The 21,443-nt window shown below is 51.7% G+C and overlaps 2 protein-coding genes and 2 pseudogenes across 2 annotated transcripts in view; 1 reads left to right on the plus strand and 3 right to left on the minus strand.

Annotated features, from left to right (window-relative positions):
• EIF3G (eukaryotic translation initiation factor 3 subunit G) overlaps positions 1-741 on the minus strand; it is a 4,437-nt gene extending 3,696 nt beyond the window's left edge. Inside the window, exons 1-2 of the mRNA XM_007460650.1 lie at positions 664-741; positions 481-527 (exon numbers count right to left, since the gene is read on the minus strand). Of these exons, the coding sequence (XP_007460712.1) occupies positions 481-527; positions 664-683 (67 nt within the window). The 5' untranslated portion in view covers positions 684-741. The remainder of the gene's footprint in view (positions 1-480; positions 528-663) is intronic.
• A 6,707-nt stretch (positions 742-7,448) lies between these two features.
• Positions 7,449-8,073, minus strand: LOC103085532 (CAP-Gly domain-containing linker protein 1 pseudogene; annotated as a pseudogene).
• A 6,320-nt stretch (positions 8,074-14,393) lies between these two features.
• On the minus strand, positions 14,394-14,884 carry LOC103078108 (serine/arginine-rich splicing factor 3 pseudogene; annotated as a pseudogene).
• A 4,887-nt stretch (positions 14,885-19,771) lies between these two features.
• Positions 19,772-20,647, plus strand: LOC103078395 (ferritin heavy chain). Its single transcript, XM_007460651.1, has 2 exons — positions 19,772-19,819; positions 19,904-20,647. Exon 2 carries the CDS (start codon positions 19,936-19,938, stop codon positions 20,485-20,487), a length of 552 nt encoding a protein of 183 aa, XP_007460713.1. The 5' UTR covers positions 19,772-19,819; positions 19,904-19,935; the 3' UTR covers positions 20,488-20,647.
• Positions 20,648-21,443: the final 796 nt, after the last annotated feature.

Genomic DNA, 21,443 nt, shown 5'->3' on the forward strand with positions numbered 1-21,443 from the left:
GTAGGGAACAGGGGTTAGACAGAGGGGCAGGAGCTCCCAAACCGAAATGAAGGGACCTTTGGGATGATGTCCGCACCAAGAGTTGAGAAAGGCGGGACCAAGGGCAGACGACTGGCCAGGAAGTGTCCTGGGACAGCCGTCCGGGGACACGAAGCTGGCTGGAGCAACTTCCAGCAATGGCAAGCATAGGGGATCCCTGGCACCCGGGCGCTAGTACAAAGGCAGGAGGGAGGCTGTTACTACTTCTTCCCCGGAGAAGGGGAGCAGCTGTGCTGGTACCAAGGATTCGGGCGGTGGCATGGGAGGAAGAGGAACTGGCTGGTGAACGTCTGGAATTGGAGATAGGCTGGCCCGGATAAGGATGGCGCGGGGCAGGGGCTGGCCGTGAGGGGAGATGCAGGGTCAGACGGCGGTGTCACAGGCAGCTGTGACGGCCTGGAGGGCTGGCTGTGGTGATCGGGGGCGACAGGGCAGACTCACCGTCCTCTCCCTCCTCTTCCACCTGGTCGGCCCAACTGGGCTTCGAACTGCGGGGACAAGTTGGCCAGGAGGAGGGCTGGGTGAGGCGCGGCCCGGCTCCCGCGGCCTCGGAGCACCCAGGCTTCATAATACCCCCTGGAACGCCCAGTCCGCCTCCCAAGCCGCCCTCCATGACCCACTCACTCGAAGTCTCCGGTCGGCATTGGAACACCTTCTCCACGCAGCCCAAGCCTGGACCAAAGACCGGAAGTGAGAGGAGCACGAGACTCCCGATTCCGCTGCCTAGAGCAGCCCGACCTCCGTGCCCCACAGCGCCTCCCTACGGACGGAGGTAGAGGCGCCGGCTGTGTGAGAGGCTGGTCGCTGGTACCCTGCTAGGTAGCTAAATAGAAGCGCATCTCATTTACGTTTTTAAAAAAATTAAAAATTAATAATAACAACAAAGCTAAGTTATTGAGCTTTCACTGTTTGCAGGAACTGTGGGGAGAAATTATTATTTCCATTTTGCAGCTGAAGGAACCAAGGCTGGTCTTCCTTGTCTGGAAAGAGCTTTCCGGATTCAAATGATCAAGATGTCGTGGCCCCCTCAACCATTCTTCCTCCTTTGGTAACTTTTTTTTTTTTTAGCCGCGCCTCGGGGCTTACAGGATCTTAGTTCCCCAGCCAGGGATCAAACCCGGGTCCCCTGAAGTGGAAGCACAGAGTCCTAACCACTGAACCACCAGGGAATTCACAGTAACGTTCTTGGCTTCCTGGAATGATCTTTTCCATTTACTTGTTTACTGTCCATCTCCCCCTCTAGAGCATGCATTCTCAATGGGAGTGATATGGCTCCCAAGGTGGCCAAAACTAATTCTTGGGTGGCGAAAACAAAACAAAACAAAACAAAAAAAACCTTAGACATGACAATGGCTTGTGGCCCTCCAAAGCCAACCCTCCCTGACAAAATCTTATTCCTAAACATTTAATTTCTGTTGTTAGGGAGAAATTAAATGTAATTAGATTAAAACTGATTTAAATCAAAGATAATTCCATTTTTCTCCTATAGAGAGGCAATAATGAAAAAAATAGTAAAAACTGCTGTAGACTGCTGCAGAAAGCAGACATTTGCCTGCTTCATTCATCTCTGGGTCCCCAGCACCCACAGGGTGTCTGAACTTAGTGCTCAATTAATGGGCATTTGGGATGGGGTAGGAACCATATTATAAAGGACTTTTTAAACTAGACTAAAGAGCATAGGCTCTTTATCCTGCAGGCTACGGGGTGTGGGTGAGGTCACTGACATGTTTTGAGTGGTGACCCAATGTGACCAGATTTTCTTGTGAGAAAGGTTATTCTGGAAGCCTGAAGAGGATGGAGTGGAAAGGAATAAATTAGCAGGAGTCCAGGAAGGAGGCTGGGAAAGTAAGTAAATAAAGAGGATGGTTGGGAATTCCCTGGCATGCAGTGGTTAGGACTTCAAGCTTCCATTGCAGAGGTCACAGGTTCGATCCCTAGCTGGAGAACTAAGATCCCGCAAGCCATGCAGCACCACCAAAAAAAAAAAAAAAAAAAAAAAAAAAAAAAAAAAAAAAAAAAAAAAAAAAAAAAGACAGACAGAAAGAAAGAGAGTGTCCACACAGAAGAAACTATTATAAAGTTTGTACAGAGAGCCTGTAAACATTTGTGCAAACTCACTCAAGTTTACTCCAAGGAATGCAAAATCCAAACTATGTAGCAGATGGGCAAAACTGTAAAAAATTTATCTTACCCAATGGTAGCAAAGATTTAGAGAAAAAGACACTCCCACGCTTTATTATGTGAAATTATGCAAATTCTTTGGATGGAATATTGACAACATCTGCTAAAACTTAAATGCACATATGTATTTTCCTTTGAACTAGCTAATAACTCAACCTGTGAGAAAAACTTGTAAATGTATGCAACGATGTGAGAATAAGCTATCTGGGCAGTATTGTTTATGATAACAAAAACTAGCAACGCCTATCTGTCCGTTCATGGGGCTGTTTAAATAGATTAAGACATGCTATCCTGTAATCTATTAAATGCTATGCAGTCTTTAAGGAAGTAGATCCTTTTGTGGTCACGTTAAAAAATATATCTGAGGGACTTCCCTGGTGGTCAAGCGGTTAAGACTCCACGCTTCCAATGCGGGGCACACAGGTTCGATCCCTGGTCAGGGAATTAAGATCCCACATGCCATCACGGTGCGGCCAAAATAAAAAAAAAAACTACATATATATATATATATATATATATATGATAAGGAGAGAAAGCAACATAAAATGGCAAATGCTATAGCAAACAATTTTTGTAAATCTTTAATAGCACATAAATATGTAAATATATGCAAACTATTTTTGGAAAAGAAATATCAAACTGTTGCTCAGGGATGCTTTGAGAGGAAGCCATTAGGAAAGAAAAGCTTATTTTTGGATTTTTCTGTTGTATTTAAAATTTTTATCATGTGATGTTTTTTGGTTTAAATACAAACATATACATAACTATAAAATTATACTTTGTATATTAACGTATAGCACACATTCATGTAATACGTGTGAGATGTAACATATAAATGTATTTTAATATGTTTTTCATATCCAGGAACTTGCACTTTTTCCAGGAGTGGCCCAAGGAAATACACATCCAAGTGCACTAAATCATCTGTAAGAAAGTGTCCAGCACAGTGTGGCTTAAAGGATTGGAAAATTGAAAGCTGCACAACCATCATGATTAAGGGATTAGCTAAATGTCGCCCCACTCATATAAGCACCACCCCTTGAGGGAAAACTGTGCCCATTTCTGGCTGCCCAGAAGGACATTAACCACTAAACACTGATGCTTCTGGGTGTTTCAGTTTGGCCTCATCTTTACAGGCATACTTCGTTTCATTGCGCTTTGCAGATTTTTTTTTACCAGTTGAACGTTTGTGGGAACCCTGTGTTGTCAGATAATGGTTAGCATTTTTAGCAATATTTTTAAATTACAGGTTTTTAAAAATATTTATTTATTTGGCTACATCAGGTCTTAGTTGCGGCACACGGGATCTTCCTCGCTGTGGTGCGTGGGCTTCTCTCTAGCTGTGGCGCAAGGGCTCTAGAGCACATGGGCTCAGTAGTTGTGGCACCAGGGCTTAATTGACCCATAGCGTGTGGGATATTAGTTCCCCAACTAGGGATCGAACCTGCATGCCTTGTATTGGAAGGCAGATTCCTAACCACTAGACCACCAGGGAAGTCCCTAAGATTTTTTTTTTTTTTTAGACATAATGTTATCGTGCACTTAATAGACTACAGTACAGTGTAAATGTGACTTTTATTGGAAAACCAAAGAAAAAATGGTAACTCATGATGTTCTCTTTATTGATTGATCCATTGTTGTTTTTTTTTTTTTTTTGCGGTACGCGGGCCTCTCACTGTTGTGGCCTCTCCTGTTGCAGAGCACAGGCTCCGGACGCGCAGGCTCAGCGGCCATGGCTCACGGGCGCAGCCGCTCCGCGGCATGTGGGATCTTCCCAGACCGGGGCACGAACCCGTGTCCCCTGCATCGGCAGGCGGACTCTCAACCACTGCGCCACCAGGGAAGCCCCCATTGATTGATTTTGATATTTGCTTTACTGCAGTGGTTCACGACCAAATCTGCAATATCTCTGAGGTACCATGTACTTCCTTTTCAGTATTCTTTCTGTATGGAATAGTTTTTCTTTTCTCTTTCTTTCTTTCTTTTTTTTTTTCTTTTTTCTTTTCTTTTGGCTGCACTGTGCGGCATGCGGGATCTTAGTTCCCCGACCAAGGATCGAACCCGTGCCCCCTGCAGTGGAAGCGTGGAGTCTTAACCACTGGACCACCAGGGAAGTCCCTGGAACACTTTTTCTTAAACATCAAGTGGGTATTATTTTTTTCTAAAAATCAGGAATTTTCCAAGGAATAATAAAAGGGGGCCCAGGGAAGCATAGGGCAGTGGGGAGAAGCCTGAGTCCAAGGCTGAATGGAAAAATGTCCCCAAGCCCTTCTTTTGGTCCTTTTCATGGCCCAAACATTCTTTCCACATCCAGAATCTCCACAGGACAGCAGCCAAGACAAGGGCAGAAGCAACCCCTGCAAAAGGCATAAGGAGAAGATTGTAGACACGCAGGGTGTGCCATCCCTTGGAAATTCAGCAGCAGCTTCGGGGATTCACTGGCTGTCACACGTGGAATTCCACTTCTCAGTATTCTTCATAAGAGCCACAAATACACGTCCACAAAAGGCCACGCATTAGAGTATGTACATAGCAGATTTATTCACAATGGCCAAAACTGGGAACGATTTGAATTAGTTTCTGCCATAACAAAATACCACAGACTGAATGGCTTATAAACAACAGAATTTTATTTTCTCACAGTTCTGGAGGCTGGGGGTCTGAGATCAAAATGTCGTTCTGAGGCCTCTCTCCCTGGCTTGTGGATGGCTGTTTTCTCCCTGTACCTTCACATCCTCCTTATAAGGACACCAGTCATGTTGGTTTGGGCCCACCCTAATGACCTCATTTTACTTATCTATTTTTTAAAATATAGTTAAGTATGGTTGATTTACAGTATTGTGTTGATTTCAGATGTACAGCAAAGAGACAGGGAGAGAGGGAGGGAGAGAGGGAGAGGGGCAGAGGAGGGGGGCTCCCTCCCCCTCCCATCCTCTCCCCACTGCTTTCTCTTCTTTCTGCTTCAACAACCACCAGGCGCCTTTTAGATCAGCCCTGAAGTCAACGTTGATGCTTGGACGGCCTGACCTCCCCGCTGACCTCCAGCCCTGGACCACCGCTGGGAGTTGAAGTCTGCGGGGCCCTGGGCGGCGGGCTGCACAGGCACCTCCTCTGATGCCCAATCTCTCCTCATTTACGAGGCAGCCACCAACTCCCCTCCCTGACACCCCAAGAATTTGAGCCTTTTTAATATGTGTCGATAATGCCATGAGCTACTATTTAACTTTTCCACAAGGACCCATCTCCCGAAATGCAGTGGTTTTCAGCCTTGGCTGCACTAGAGAACCCCCAGAGAAGGGAGAGACGTCTCTCCCTCTCTCCCTCTCCCTCTGGGGTGATGCCCGATGAGCTCAGATGCACAGATGGCCTCCCCATCCCCTCTCTGTGCCTTGCGTGGCGGCTGGGCCTTCTCGCTGTGGCCCGGGCACGGCCTTGACATTCAGACATCGGGTCCTGCATGGACACTTGTGTTTGGTCCATACCGCGTGTGGCTGCAGTCTGTGCTTCTCCTGTTTCGCATCTTCAGTAGATGGTGGCTGTGCATGAGCCCTTCATCCTGCCCGCAGACACCACTGGTGCTTGCTAGGCCTCGTGGGGGATGCGGGGAAGCACGGGGGACAGTCCTGGGTCCCCACCTTCTTGGGCTGCACACAGGCCACGTTGGTCCTGTGGTGACTGGGGGCTCCCAGGAGAACCCCACTGCAGAACCGGAGAGGTGGCCCCGGAGAAGGGGGTGTATGCCTGGGGCCGGGCCTCACCAGTGAGCCACGGGCCACCTGCAGCAACAGGTGTCTCACCGTCCAGGGGCTGGGTGTTCGGGCGCCGTGGGGATGAGCTACTGTCTGCACGGCAGCCGGGTTTGTCTTTTTGAGCCCGGGGAGGCCCCTTGGTGGCTCCTGGAGAGCCTGGCCGCATTTCTTCCTGCCCTTGGCCTTAGAGCCCATCACGTTCATGCTGTTTCCGGTGCTGTCTGCACGGCAGCTGAGATTGTATTGTTGAGCCCGGGGAGGCCCCTTGGTGACTCCTGGAGAGCCTGGCTGCATTTCTTCCTGCCCTTGGCCTTAGAGCCCATCACGGTTCATGCCCTTTCTGGTTCCAAAAGGACCTGTGTTCATAAAGACCACGTGTTAGGACAGCACCAAAGTGTCTAGACATCCGGGCCAGGAGGAGGAGGGAGGGGGATTGGCTGTGCCCGCCAGTGGCCTGAGAGCCCTGCCCACCGGCAGAGACCTGGCCCGGCGACCCAGGGGGAGGGCGTGGCCCATGGTCCCCAGCGCCTTCCATCTCTGGGTTCCAGGAGAACTGCGCGATCCTCGGGGAGCTGGTGAGGCTGCAGGCCCTGAAGTCCCGCCTGCTGGGGTTCTTCATGCATGCCGACTCCGTGCTGGGGATGAACATGGACAAGACCAGCCAGGTGGTGTCCACTGCCCTAGGTAACCCCGCCTCCACCTGAGTCCCAGTGGGGACGGGGGTCAGGTGGGCCTTGACTGGACTTGGTGCTGCCTGAGACCCCACAGTGTCAGCCCTTGGGGGTCGCTTTCCCGGACCCTTCATTCTGCCTTGAGGGGCACGGGGTGGGGGGCGGCTGGGGGGCCGCTCCATGGACGTAGCCGAGCCTCTCCCCTCCGCCCGCAGGTGAGCTGGCCCAGAAGCTGAAGCCCCTCGGGGAGCAGGAGCGGCCGTGATCCTGGAGCTAACGAAGGCCGAGCGCCAGAGGCGGGGCCTGCACTTTGACGGCCCCATCAACGCCTGGGACCTGCGCCACCACGTGAACCAGTACCTGCTCAGTGAGTCCTTCCCCATGCAGGTGGTCACGCGCGGGCTGCTGGGCATCTCCCAGGAGCTGCTGGGGCTGACCTTCGACCTGGAGGAGGGCGCCAACGTGTGGCACGAAGACGTGAGGCTCTACACGGTCCGGGATGCGGCCTCGGGCAAGGTCCTCCATCGGCAAGTTCTACCTGGACCTCTACCCTCGGTGCGTGCGTGGGGGAACCTGTCGGCCGTGGGCCGGGGCTCCTCTGCGGAAGCTGGGCCTCACCCCGCGTCCCTCCCCAGGGAAGGGAAGTCCGAGTTTGTATTGTTTGTATTTTTTTTAATATTTATTTATTTGGCTGCATCGGGTCTTAGCTGCGGCGCACAGTCTTCTCTCTAGTTGTGGCACACAGGTTCCAAAGCGCCCGGACTTGGTTGCCCCTTGGCACGAGGGATCTCAGTTCCCGGGTCTGGGATCAAACCCGCGTCTCCAATACTTGGTCTCCAATTTTGAGCTCTCTTTCTCCTTTCTTGATTGAGCTGGCCTCCGAAAGATTGGAAATAGATTCACTGGTGGTTTTTGTAAGGTTGCTGATCTGAGGCGTAGCTGAAGGTTCCTTTGTGGTTGGCTGGGGCGATTAATGGGGAATATTTGAGGGGGTGGCTGGGGAAGAGGACACCATGCTGGCTGTCGAAGTGGACAGAGGCAAAGTCGCTCTGGAAGCATGAGTTGTCTGCAGGCCGTCGGCTTCATCTTCTGCCTGCACCTTCCTGGTCAACTTTGAAGGTCGGGTGAATATGCCCTTTAAAGGCTCACACTGGAAATACCGAATTCCTGCCACTGCACCATCGTTCTTGCCTGTGGGTTCATCTAAAACGATCCCGGCCCATTGGCCTGGTGCAAACTGGGTTTCTCCCAGGAACTGGATAAATCCAGCCTTATTCCCTTTCACCCAAACTCGCTCCCCAACTCGAAAATCATCCACAAACTCCTGTGTCTCAGCAGACGGCCTGCTTCAGCCTGCAGCCGGGCTGCCTGCGGCAGGACGGGAGCCGCCAGATCGCCATCGCGGCCACGGTGGCCAACTTCACCAGGCCCATGCCCGACCCGCCCTCCCTGCTGCAGCACGATGAGCTGGAGACCTACTTCCACGAGTTCCAGCACACGATGCACCAGCTCTGCTCCCAGGTGGGTGCGGGCGCGGGGCTGCAGGCAGGGGGTGGGGAGGGCCCGGGCGTGCGTGGTCCTCAGGCATGTCCTCGCCGCGGGATTCTTCCGCTGATGTCACCCCGCACGTGGCGACGCCCTCAGGGTCAGCTTCCATCATCAAACCCCACGCACTCGGTGCATAAACAATGGAAATGGATGTCTTCGAGGCTCTGGAGGCTGGAAGACCCAGATCAAGGTGTCAGGGCTAGTTCCCTACATGTTAAATACATGTACTCAAGAGTTGCCTTTAAAAAAGACAAAAGAAAGGAACGTTGCCTGCAAGTCTGGTGACAGCCGGTGATAAGAACCAGAGGGAAGGCTCTGGGGCCGGGAACGCTGCGCCCAGTGAGGCCCTGGGGCTGCTGCCAGTCTCGATGGAGGCTCAGCAAGTGTCAGTGACTTCCCCACATGGGGGCCCCAGCTGAGCATCTGGGCCCAGGACCCACTGCTCGCTCAGTCTTCCTGCGGTCAGCCCTTCGTCCTGAGAGCGATGCTCTCACAGGCTGCACCGGAGGGCGTGGGGACAGTTTACTGAGCTGTGCAGCCGTCACTACTGCCATGTTTTGGACCTTTTCCATCACCCCAAAAATGTCCCTCACGCCCTTAGCTATCACTCCTTCCCCTCGCCAGCCCCTGACAACCAGGAACCCACTCTCTGACTGTGGATCTACCTGTTCTGGACGTTTCCCATCAGTGGAGTCACACCCTGTGTGTCCTTCTGTGTCTGGCTTCTCTCGCTGAGCATCGTGTTCTCAAGGTCCATCCATGTGGCAGCGAGTGTCAGGGCTTCACCCCTCTGCGTGGCTGAGGGATGTCCCCGTGTGTGGAGGGACCTCTTATTACTAGTATGTTTATGAGCAGAAGGTTTTGACTTTGAAGTTCAGTCTATTAACTGTTTTCTTGCACCTTCCGTGTCCCATGGAAGAAATCCTTCTCTAACCCGAGGCACTAAGAGTTTCTTCTAAATTTTCTGCCTAGAAGTTTTGTAGTCAAGCTTTTCATTTTGTTGTTGTCCACTGTGGTGGAGTGTTTTCTGTGGTGTGAGGCTGGGGGTCACCCTCTGTCACCACGTTGTCGCCACAGGTCCCCACGCGGCCACATGTGATATGCGTTTCTGTTTAGAGACACCTGGTCTGATAGCAGTTGTTGATTCACTCACTGCGGGGCTGTAACCCTCGCCTAAAGGAAGCTCATCTAACACACGCACTGTCCCTGTGAGCACGTCACCACCCTCCTGCACTTGGGACACCGGCCAACCCTTCAGCTCTATGCTCGGAGCCGTGTTGAGCAGAGAAATCACCCCGAAAACACAAAAATGCACACATCGGGGCATTCAGCAGACCGACAGAAGGACGCTTGTTTGCAGTTGGGGCTGGAACCGGAAGTTGGGGGTTGAGTGACCCAGGAGTGAGGAGGCAGCGTCTGCCCTGCTCCCTGGGGCCTGGGAAGGATATGCCGGGGTCACTGGGCTCGTGTGCACCCACACCTGCCGGGCCTGGGTTCCAGCTGCACTGCGTCAGGCGCCGTGTCTTCAGGAAGAATTTCAGGCACAAGAGGAACAATGAGCACCTGCCAACGGCCGCCATCCGGATCCTCTGTGTCTGCGCCTTTGCCTCCTGGGCGCGGAGCTTTGGCTGGAGCGTGTTGGCTCCGTGGGTGGGGAGGGGGCGCAGTGACCCGCAGGACGGCTGGCTCTCTGCCTCACTGTGTCCCGGGCAGGTCTGGGGTCCAGGGTGGGGCCCTCCTGCAGCTCCACAAGCCACTTCGCAGGCCGAGTTCGCCACGGGGAGCGGGACTTCGTGGAGGCACCTTCGCAGATGCTGGAGAACGGGGTGTGGGAGGTGGAGCCGCTGCTCAGGATGTCCCAGCACCACCGCATGGGCAGTGCCGTCCCTCAGGAGCTGCTGGACAAGCTCATCAAGTCCAGCAGGCCAACCCAGGTGCGGCCAGGCCGAGGGAAGGGAAGGGGGCTCCTGGACCGCCCGGCTGGAAAGCATGGCCTGGACACAGAGCCAGCGCCCGGCCCCGTCTCCTTCCTCCTGCATGGAGGCTGGGGGGTGACAGGAGGCTGACGAGTGTGGCGTCAGCCTGCACCCCCTCCCTCCTCTCTGGGCTGAGCCCTGCGGCCCCGCGGGGTCCCAGTGGGCCCAGCCCCCAGGGGCCCGTCCCTTCAGGTCCTCCCAGCTGCCTGACACCCCTCTGCCCCCAGCGTGGACCTCAGAGCCTTCAGCTCTTCCCACCCCTGGTCCAGCCAGACGGGGTCCCTGCGGCGCCCTGGACAGGCGGGCGATGGGCAGCCCGGCCCCTCCCGGTTGGCAGCCCCGTGGGGTGGGGAGGGGGGTGGGCACGGCGAGTCACCCATGGTCGAGCGCGTCACCTCGGTGGGGGGGCATGTGGCACCGTGGCTTCACACGTCTTGATGGCCGGGATCAGACCCAGCTCTGCCACCAACTGGCTGGGTGGCCGGAGGCCGGTCACTGGACCCCGTTGTCCCTGTTCACCCTCTGCAACGTGCGTGACCGGAGGACCCCCTCACAGGTGGTCATGAGCGCTGACCGAGTCAGTTTGTGTGGAGGACAGAGAACAGTGAGGCCAGCAGATGAAGAAAGACCTTGTCACTTGTGGTTCTGGGCAGGGGCCCGCCTCGTCACCTAGGGTCTCCCAGGAGCACGAGGGTTCAGCAGCGTGAGGGGAGGGGTGGCTGGGGACTGGAGCCTGAGGTGTGGGTCCCCAGTAGGAGCAGCTCAGGATCGGCTAGAATGACCCGGGGCTCTGGGCCTACCCGGGGTGATGAGCGCAGGGGGATGGTGGCCCCGAGTGTGGGAGCCCCGTACAGAAGGGGCTGGGGTGCAGCCCTGCGCTGGCTGGTTTGCGTCAAAAGTGAAAGACGTGGTTAACGCTTAACGCGGGTACCAGGCTCAACCCAGGGTTCAGCCACAGTTCTTGCTACTAACAAACACAGGTGCTGTCCTGCTTTGGCCAGTGCTGTGCCTTGTGGTGGAGGAAACGGGACTCAGAGGACTGTGGAACTCTGGCATCCAGGGTGGGTTCTGGGCACAGGGGCCCCGAAGTCCTCCAGAGCGGCAGGCGCATGGAGCTTCGAGGCTGGGGGAGGCGAGGGTGTGGACCGTGGGGCTGCGTAGACTGCCTTGGCACCTGAGAACCACTGGCCGGAGGGACCACGGGGACGCCCGTGGAGGGGGGCGCCCAGGAGAGGCGGCCTGCTGGCGTGGGGCGGGGTCCTGAGTGCCGCCCCGCCCTCCCAGGGCGCCCTGTGCTCCTGCCCAGCAGTGGCCGGTGGGGCCGTGAGGCTGCAGGGAGGCCAGTGCCCGGCACGGCGCCTGCTGCCCGCAGAGGCCTGGTGTCCCTCGGGTTGCTTCTGAGCCAGGCGTGCCCGACGAGCCCCTCCTCCTGGCAGAGCCAGCGGGCACGCTCCCCCAGCGCCCCTCCTGTCCTCCGACAGGCACGTCTGCTCAGCCTGGGAGCGGGGCGGGCGCGCTGAGTCCTGGGCTGGGCAGGGCGCGCAGCCTGGGCAGGTCCTCGAGGCGCCCCGCCTGCTGCTGGCCCGGCAGGGGCCCCGGGGAACCGGCACCTTCCCCTGCACCCCACGTCGCTCCCTTCCCCAGGCTGGTCCATTTCTACCTGTTTCTGCAAACCAGATAGACCCTGAAGGGACAGAAACTTAGCTCCGTTGAAACGGCTGAAGCTTAGGCTGTCACCTTGGGGTAACTCCTGAGGAGGGTCCTAACAGTTAGGACCCAAGGCCCTTTCTCTCCCATCTCCCTCCTCTTATCCGCCTCTTCTGCCTTAACCCCCCTGCGTGCCCCCGGCCCCTGATTTCACGGCTGCCTTCGTCCTTCAGGAAATCAAGAGCATCAAAAAGCTGAATCTCCTGTGCATCGACTTCAACAGGACCTTCCTGCCATTCACGCGCGAGGAGCTGGGTGCGTGCGGGCCCCGCGCAGGGGTGGAGGGGCGTCCGTGCGCCCCTGACTCCCAGGAGGGCCTTTTTGTCCTGAGGTGCTCAGACTGTTTGGGTCCCAAGGTTCTGGATCCTTCCGAGGGGAAGGTGGCCGTCTGTCTACCGAGATTCCGCCCCGGAAATGGAGTTGTCCCTCGAGACCCCTGCTCCCCCTGCTCTCTGTGATGTTTCTTTAATCTCACAGGGTCCTCCCCCACCTGACCCGGTGTGGGGTCTTGAAGGGCTGGGGCCTGGGTGGCTTTTTCAGCTTCTGCCGTCTTCCCCGAATGCTTTATTTTTGAAAACTGCACACCTGTAGGGAAGTGGCAAGAATAGCACCAGGGAGACCCCGTGTGCTCCCCGGGCCCGGCCTCCCTACGTGGATGCCATGTGTGCTGTTCCTGCGCCGGGGCCTCCGGACACATCGCCAGGAGCAAGGGCGCCTCCTGAGTCCCCGGGTGCAGGCCTCCCTCGGGAAGCAGAGCGTGGAGCTGTCCCGCAGCCGTCCCGATGGCGGTCTTTTAAAAAAATTAATTAATGTATGTATTTTTGGCTGCGTTGGGTCTTCGTTGCTGCACGCGGGCTTTCTCTAGCTGCAACGAGCAGGGGCTGCTCTTCGTTGCAGGCACATGCTTCTCATTGCGGTGGGTTCTTTTGTTTCGGAGCAGGGGCTCTAGGCGTCCGGGCTTCAGTAGTTTTGGCACGCGGGCTCAGTAGTTGTGACTTCCAGGATCTAGAGCACAGGCTCAGTAGTTGTGGTGCACGGGCTTAGTTGCTCTGCAGCACGTGGGATCTTCCCGGACCAGGGCTCGAGCCCCTGTCCCCTGCATTGGCAGGAGGATTCTTTTCTTTGTTTGTTTTTTTGTAACCAAAACATTAATCCCAAGGATTCTCACACAACATGTTACAAATGACAGCATGAAAAAAAAAATTGCACAGTAACTCAAAAGTTCAGCTCTACAATGGACCCTTAAACGGGCAGGACATTGGTATCTTGAATAGTCTCAAATTTCCAAATAATATTACAAAGAGCTATGTATTCATGTACAGCAATCACAGAGGGGACTTATGACCTAACTCAAAGGTAAACTAACTTTCTTGAAACTTCTTAGATTCTAAACCCACTGGACAACCTCTTGTCCGGTGTGAAGACTGGTGGAATTTTTAAACATCTAATCTAGGGTAAAGGTGCAGCTTTAATTTTTACCTGCTGGCTTGTGTTCACAGCAGCTTTTATTTTTTTTATTTTTATTTTTTTTTTCTTTTCTTTATTCCTGTTTTACCCCTAGGTTCTTCATAACATTTTTTTTTTCTTAAATTCCATATATATGTGTTAGCATACGGTATTTCTCCTTCTCTTTCTGACTTACTTCACTATGTATGACAGACTCTAGATCTATCCACCTCATTAAAAATAGCTCAATTTCGTTTCTTTTTATGGCTGAGTAATATTCCATTGTATATATGTGCCACATCTTCTTTATCCATTCATCCGACGACGGGCACTTAGGTTGTTTCCATCTCCGGGCTATTGTAAATAGAGCTGCAATGAACATTTTGGTACATGACTCTTTCTGAATTCTGGTTTCCTCAGGGTATATACCTAGTAGTGGGATTGCTGGGTCATATGGTAGTTCTATTTGTAGTTTTTTAAGGAACCTCCATACTGTTCTCCATAGTGGCTGAACCAATTCACATTCCCACCAGCAGTGCATACTACCATATGACCCAGTGCAACTACCACATGACCCAGCAATCCAAATAGAACTACCATATGAACTACCAAATAAAACTACAAACTACAAATAGAACTACCATATGACACAGCAGCTTTTAAAGACTGCTTGCTTAACTACAGCTGCATACCATATCCCAGCTACAGAAAGTCTTTTCAATGTTTGCCAGTGTTGTTTCCATCATATTAAACATCACACTTGAGCTGGGCAGGAGTTAGAGTTTTATTAGCAATCTAGGCAGGACTAAAAATTCAAAGCAAATTCAATTTTGCTTAAGGGAACATTGTAAAGAAACAGTTCTTCATATATTACATGCCTCATATGACCCATTTCAAACCATAGAGAATGACACCTTTATGTGGCACTGTCCCAAGAGACAAGCAAATGTGAACAGCTAAAACATTTAAAAAGTGCACCAAGCTTCGGAAGTCTCAAACAAAACTTGAATTTTCTGTACATACTCCTGTCAAATGAAGTTATTTCCCGTGCACCACTCCTCTTGCAAAGTGGTCTTCTATTTCCTTTCATTTGACCTGTATCGGCTAGGAGACCTAGAGAAAGATCGGGACGGCTTGTGATTTCTCTCCCAGGACAGTGATCTCTCTCTTCTCCTATCTCTAGAAAGGGACCTGCTCCGGCTGCGGGAGAAGCTTCTCTGTCTTGGAGATCTGTGGCGAGGTGGAGGAATCCTCCGATAATCATGTCGAGGGAGACGACCCCAAGAAGGAGACGGCCACGATTTCGACTTCTGTTTTCCCCATTCGACAGGTCCACTCTGAATAGGCAGCCACATAATGTTCTCCCATCTGGTTCTCAGACAGCATGGGCTGCATCTGGGGGACCTTCAAATTCAACTAAAGTGAAGTCGGTAGGGTTTCTAGCTACCCACACCCTTCGGAGTGGTCCGTAATAGCCTACAGCTCGTTCCAATTCAGTCTTGTTACCATCGTTTCCAAGATTCCCTACATAAACTTCACACTCCAACGGACAGGAATCACGATGCATTTCGAGATCTCGGGTTAGAAATGCAGAGGCTCAAATCCACACACCCCTGGCGGGGTCTTCCCGGTCCCCTCCCGCCTGGCACCTGCAGATGCTCTCTCACACCCGTCGTCCACGAAATGGCCTGGCAGGCGGGTTCTTAACCACTGCGCCACCAGGGAAGTCCCCCCACCCCACCCCCACCATAGCGGTCTTTATGCTTCTGGCCCCATCTGGCTCGATCCAGGCCTCGGGCATCGCGTTTAGTTCCTGTCTCTATAGGCTCCTTCCCAGCTGATCGGTTCCTCAGCCTTTTACAAACTTGCTTCCATCTTGCCCCCGTGGACAGTTTTGCAAACTCCAGGCCAGGTGGGCAGCGGCCTGTGAGCTCTGCCCGGGGTTCAGACGGGGCTGAGCATCCTCACCGGTTCTGTGTAACAGGCTGTTGCATAAGATGTGACACCTCGTTTGTCTCTGGGCGGCTAGATTTCGGGGACAGCCACGGATGCACGCTGACCCAGGCAGATGCTTCAGGTCCATCACGCCAACTTCTGCTGCCCTAACTTCTGTTCCCCAAGCCGCTGTCCCGGGCAGCAAGACCCACGTGGCTCCTGGGTTTCACGGGCCACAGGGTGATCCCGGGCCTCTGGAATCTGGCAGCTGAATCTGCTCGCACAAGCTGTCCTGTGGGGCTGATTTTCCCCCTGTGTGTCCAGCCCAGGGCCCTGCTGTCTTCACTCGGCCTCCCGGGCAGGAGGGTGAACCCCAGCTCCCTGGAGCAGACATTCAGAGCCCCGGTGACCGGTCTCACGGGGCTGGGGCGGCGGCTGGACATACGTGGCCAGCCTGGTGGTGTTTGGCCCCATCTGCAGTTCCAGTTCCAGCTGAGGAAGAGCCTCGCTCTGTTATTTTCTCCTGGTTGTGTAAGGATCCCCAGTGTCATTTGACAGAAATGTAGATGGTGTGTCCTTTCTCTGATTTCTCCCTGCTTCCTCTCTCCCTCCCTCCCGGAGAGGGAGAGACAGGGAGGGAGAGAGGGTGGTTTTATTATATCCTATAATATGGTTTATTATAGGATATTGAATATAGTTCCCTGTGCTATACAATAGGACCCTGTTGTATCCATTTTATATATAGTATTTTTTATCTGCTAATCCCAAACTCCTAATTTATCCCTCCCCTACCCCCTTTCCCCTTTGGTAACCATAAGTTTGTTTTCTATATCTGTGAATCTGTTTTTGTTTCGTAAGTTCATTTGTATCACAGTTTAGATTCCACATGTAAGTGATATCTTATGGTATCTGTCTTTCTCTTTCTTCACTTAGTATGATAATCTGTAGGTCCATCCATGCTGCTGCAAATCCTAATGACCTCATTTTAATTCAATCACTTCTTTAAAGACTCTATCTCCAAATACACTCACATTCGGAGGTACTGGGGGTTAGGGCTTCAACGTATGAATTTCGGGGGGACACAGTTCAGGTCATAACACAACTCAAAAGTCCATCAACGAATGGATGGACAAAAAACTGTGTTCCATCTCTACAATGGAGTACCACGTAGCAATAAAGAGGGGCAAATGACATTGATGCACGGTGACACGGATGCATGTCACAGACACAAAAGAATAGATACCATATGATTCCATTGGTGTGAAATTCTCAAACAGGCGAAACTAATGCTTAGTAACAGAAATCAGAACTGTGACCATCTCTTAATGGGGATGGGACCCACTTGCGAGGGGTGCCAGGCAGGTGATGGGAATTTTCTGCATCTTGATCTGGGCGGTCGATGACACAGACAAATACACATGTAAAAACTCCAGCTACTCTTAAAAAAAAAAGGGTCAGATCCTTTAAAAAGATCCAGCTGTACATATAAGATCTGTGCATTTTAATAATAAAATCTGGAGAGGAACAAAGCAAAGATCAGAGTCACTCCATCCCAATTCTCTGCTTTATTTTGATTGTAGCAGTTCTCACTCTTTCAAATCCCCTTGTTCATTGTGGAGTTTGCCTGCCTGTCTTGTTCTTGCGACACTGGTCTGTCTTATTGCTACGTGCATGCCCAGCCCCGGAACCAGGACTGGAATAGTCAGCGGTAGATCAGTGGTTGTGTGACGATGTCTGTGTAAGTTTTTGATTAGTAGCTGCAAACGACTGCATGTCAGTGTGGACAAAGCTGACAGGCACATTACACATGTGCGTGATCATGGTCACTGTGGTCATGATGGGGTGTTAGAAAGGCTTCCTCATGACACGAAAAGAGGAAACAAGTGCTGATCATTCGTTTTGGCAGTCGTGGGATTCAGTGTCTTTTTTTCTATAGCTTGCTTTTTAAAAACTGCAAACATGCTTGAGGGAGAAAAGCAGGTTGCAGATAGATATGTGTGGTAGAATAGATTAACCTAATGTTTCTAAACACACAGAGAGTAACTGAGTTTAGGGACATGTGATAACTGTGGGAAAACATGGACAGGAAGGAGACAGACCAACACCTTCATAGTGGTTGTGTCTGGGGAAGCAGCAGAAGGGGATCCGAGAGGCACACAAATGGGCTTCCGCTGTGCCTTGAATATTTATTTCATTTAAAAAAAGACCATAAAAAAAAAAACAACCCTTCTGTTGTGGAAAACAGTATGACAGGTCCACAAAAAATTAGAAATAGAATTACTGTAGAATAGAAATATGACCCAGCAATTCTACTGGGAATTGCAAGTGTGGTCTCAGGACTTCCCTGGCAGTCCAGTGGTTAAGACTCCATGCTTCCATTGCAGGTGGCACGGGTTCGATCCCTGGTCTGGGAACTAAGATCCCACATGCCATGCGGCATGGCCAAAAGATTAAAAAAAAAGGGGGGGGGTGTCTCAAACAGATATTTGTACATCCACATTCATAGCAGCATGACTCACACTAGCAAAAAGGTGGAAGCAACCACAGAATCCATCAATGCATGAATGAACAAAATGTGGTCCATCCATACAATGGAATACTATTCAGTTTTAAAATCGAGGGACTTCCCTGGTGATGCAGTGGTTAAGAATCCAGCTGCCAGTTCAGGAGACACAGGTTCGAGCTCTGGTCCTGGAAGATTCCACATGCCACAGAGCAACTAAGCCCATGCACCACAACTGCTGAGCCTGCGCTCTAGAGCCCACAAGCCACAACTACTGAAGCCCACGCGCCTAGAGCCTGTGCTGCGCAACAAGAGAAGCCACTGCAGTGAGAAGCCCACTCACTGCAATGAAGAGCAGCCCCCGCTCACTGCAACTAGAGAATGCCCACGCACAGCAATGAAGACCCAACGCAGCCAAAAATAAACAAATAAATTTATTACAAAAATAATTTTAAAAACTATTAAAAAAAAAAAAAAGGAAGGGACTTCTGAGAATTCCCTGGCGGTCCAGTGATTAGGACTCAGTGCTTTCACTGCTGGGGCCCGGGTTCGATCCCTGGTCAGGGAACTAAGATCCCACAAGCCGTGCTATGTGGCCGAAAAAAAAAGGGGGGCATTTGTGAATAGTCACCTCAAATGGTAATGAGGTTTTTTTGTGTGTGTTTGTTAATTTTATTTATTTCTTTTTGGCTGTGCTGGGTCTTCATTGCTGCGCGCGGGCTTTCTCTAGTTGAGGTGAGCAGGGGCTACTCTTCGTTGCGGTGCATGTGCTTCTCATTGCGTGGCTTCTCTTGTTGCGGAGCACACGCTCTAGGTGCGCGGGCTTCAGTAGTTGTGGCACGTGGGCTCACTAGTTGTGGCTTGCGGGCTCTAGAGTGCAGGCTCAGTAGTTGTGGTGCACGGGCTTAGTTGCTCCATGGCATGTGGGATCTTCCCAGACCAGGGTCGAACACGTGTGCCTTGCACTGGCAGGCGGATTCTTAACAGCTGCACCACCAGGGAAGTCCAGTAATGAGGTTTTGAAGCACCAGTGGATTTCCATTGATTAAATGTATGCCAATCTGCAGCCACTGTGGAAAACAGTATGGAGGTTCCTCAGAAAACTAAACATAGAATTACCTAGGGGGTTACTTACAATTTGGGACTTCCCTGGAGGTCCAGTAGTTAAGACTTCACCTTCCAATGCAGGGGGTGTGGGTTCGTTCCCTGGTCAGGGAACTAAGATCCCACATGCCTTGTGGCCAGAAAAACAAAACATAAAACAAAAACAATATTGTAACAAATTCAGTAAAGACTTTAAAAATGGTCCACATCAAAGAAATCTTTAAAAAAATTATATGATCCAGCAATTCTGGGCATATATCTGGACAGAACTCTAATTCAAAAAGATACATCCACCCCTATGTTCATTGCAGCACTATCCACAATAAATGTCACTATTCACCTAAATGTCCATCAACAGATGAATGGATAAAGAAGATGTGGTACATATATACAATGGACTACTACTCAGCTATAAGTAAGAACAAAATAATGCCATTTGCAGCAACATGGATGCAACTAGAGATTATCATGCTAAGTGAAATAAATCAGAAAGAGAAAGACAAATACCATATGATATCACTTATATGTGGAATCTAAAATATGACACAAATGAACCTATCTTCGAAACAGAAACAGACTCACAGACATGACATAGAGAACAGACTTGTGGTCTCCAAGAGGAGGGGGTTGGGGGAGGGATGGAGTGGGTAGCTGGGGTTAGCAGATGGAAGCTTTTATATATAGATTGGATGAACAAGGTCCTACTGTATAGCACAGAGAACTATATTCAATATCCTTTGATAAGGCCACAGTCCTCGCGGAGAGTCGCCGCTGTTTCTTTCTTTTTTTTTTTTAACATCTTTATTGGGGTATAATTGCTTTACAATGGTGTTAGTTTCTGCTTTATAACAGAGTGAATCAGTTATACATATGTTCTCATATCTCTTCCCTCTTTGTCTCCCTCCCTCCTGCTTCAACAGTGCTTGGACGGAACCCTGCGCTCGTCCCCCGCTCCGGCCGGCCGCTCAGAGCCAGCCCTCGCCACCACCTCACGGCGCCCTCCGACCGCCCCAAGGTCCCCGCCGCCGTTACAGCGCCGCGCAGCCACCGCCACCGTTTCACCTCAGCCGCCCGCCATGACGACCGCGTCCCCCTCGCAGGTGCGCCAGAACTACCACCAGGACTCGGAGGCCGCCATCAACCGCCAGATCAACCTGGAGCTCTACGCCTCCTACGTCTACCTGTCCATGTCGTACTATTTGGACCGCGATGATGTGGCTTTGAAGAACTTTGCCAAATACTTTCTTCACCAATCTTGTGAGGAGAGGGAACATGCTGAGAAACTGATGAAGCTGCAGAACCAACGGGGTGGCCGAATCTTCCTTCAGGATATCAAGAAACCAGACCGTGATGACTGGGAGAATGGGCTGAATGCAATGGAATGTGCGCTACACTTGGAAAAGAGTGTGAATCAGTCACTACTGGAACTGCACAAACTGGCCACTGAGAAAAATGACCCCCATTTGTGTGACTTCACTGAGACTCATTATCTGAATGACCAGGTGAAATCCATTAAAGAATTGGGTGACCACGTAACCAACTTGCGCACGATGGGGGCCCCCGAATATGGCATGGCACAGTATCTCTTTGACAAGCACACCCTGGGAAATAGTGATAATGAGAGCTAAGCCTTAGGCTGGCTTCCCGTAGCCACAGGGGTGACTTCCCTGGTCACCAAGGCAGTGCATGAACGTTTGGGTTATACCTTACCTTTTCTGTAAGTTGTACCAAAATATCTACAAGTCCTTTCCTTAGTACCATTCCTTCAAATAAAGTAATTTGGTACCCCCCCCCAAAAAAAAAACCTTTGATAAGCCATAAGGGAAAAGAATATATTAAAAAAAGAACATATATAAATGTATAACTGAGTCACTTTGCTGTACAGCAGTAATTAACACAACACTGTAAATCAGCTATACTTTAATTTACAAAAATAGAGTACCTGTACGCCAATCTACCACAATCACTATTCTCCCCAGAAAAGGCTCAACTTCCACCCTGATGGAAGGAACAATTTCCCTGCCAGTCGGCCAGGGTGGCAGGAGCTACCTGCTGGCAGCAGTGTCCCCTCACTCTGGCCCGCCCAAGCACAGCAGCACCCCCTAGGTCCACAAGCCTGGCTCAGGCCAGCGAGCTCGGGGTGCATGGAGGTGGGTATACCTCACAGGCAGGTATACCCTGGGCCACCCCTGGACCTGCACCCCTGAGGGGCAGCCCACCACCCAGCTGAGACCCAAGGGCTGAGCCACAGAACACTGTTTCCACTCTTTATGCCAACGTGCTCCTCGGATTTTTTCTGGTAGCATATTGAATACCTGAAACGATGACCTCAGCTGGAAAAGTATCACAAAAATGATGGAATTCAGTAAGTTGGCTAAGTTAAAAAATATATATATAGGGCTTCCCTGGTGGCGCAGTGGTTGAGAGTCCGCCTGCTGATGCAGGGGACACGGGTTCATGCCCCGGTCCGGGAAGATCCCACATGCCGTGGAGCAGCTGGGCCCGTAAGCCATGGCCACCGAGCCTGCGCGTCCGGAGCCTGTGCTCCGCAATGGGAGAGGCCACAACAGTGAGACGCCCACAT

The sequence above is a fragment of the Lipotes vexillifer genome, unplaced genomic scaffold (assembly GCF_000442215.2).
Source record: "Lipotes vexillifer unplaced genomic scaffold, Lipotes_vexillifer_v1.1 scaffold1011, whole genome shotgun sequence".
In the NCBI taxonomy this organism is placed as follows: Eukaryota; Metazoa; Chordata; class Mammalia; order Artiodactyla; family Lipotidae; genus Lipotes; species Lipotes vexillifer.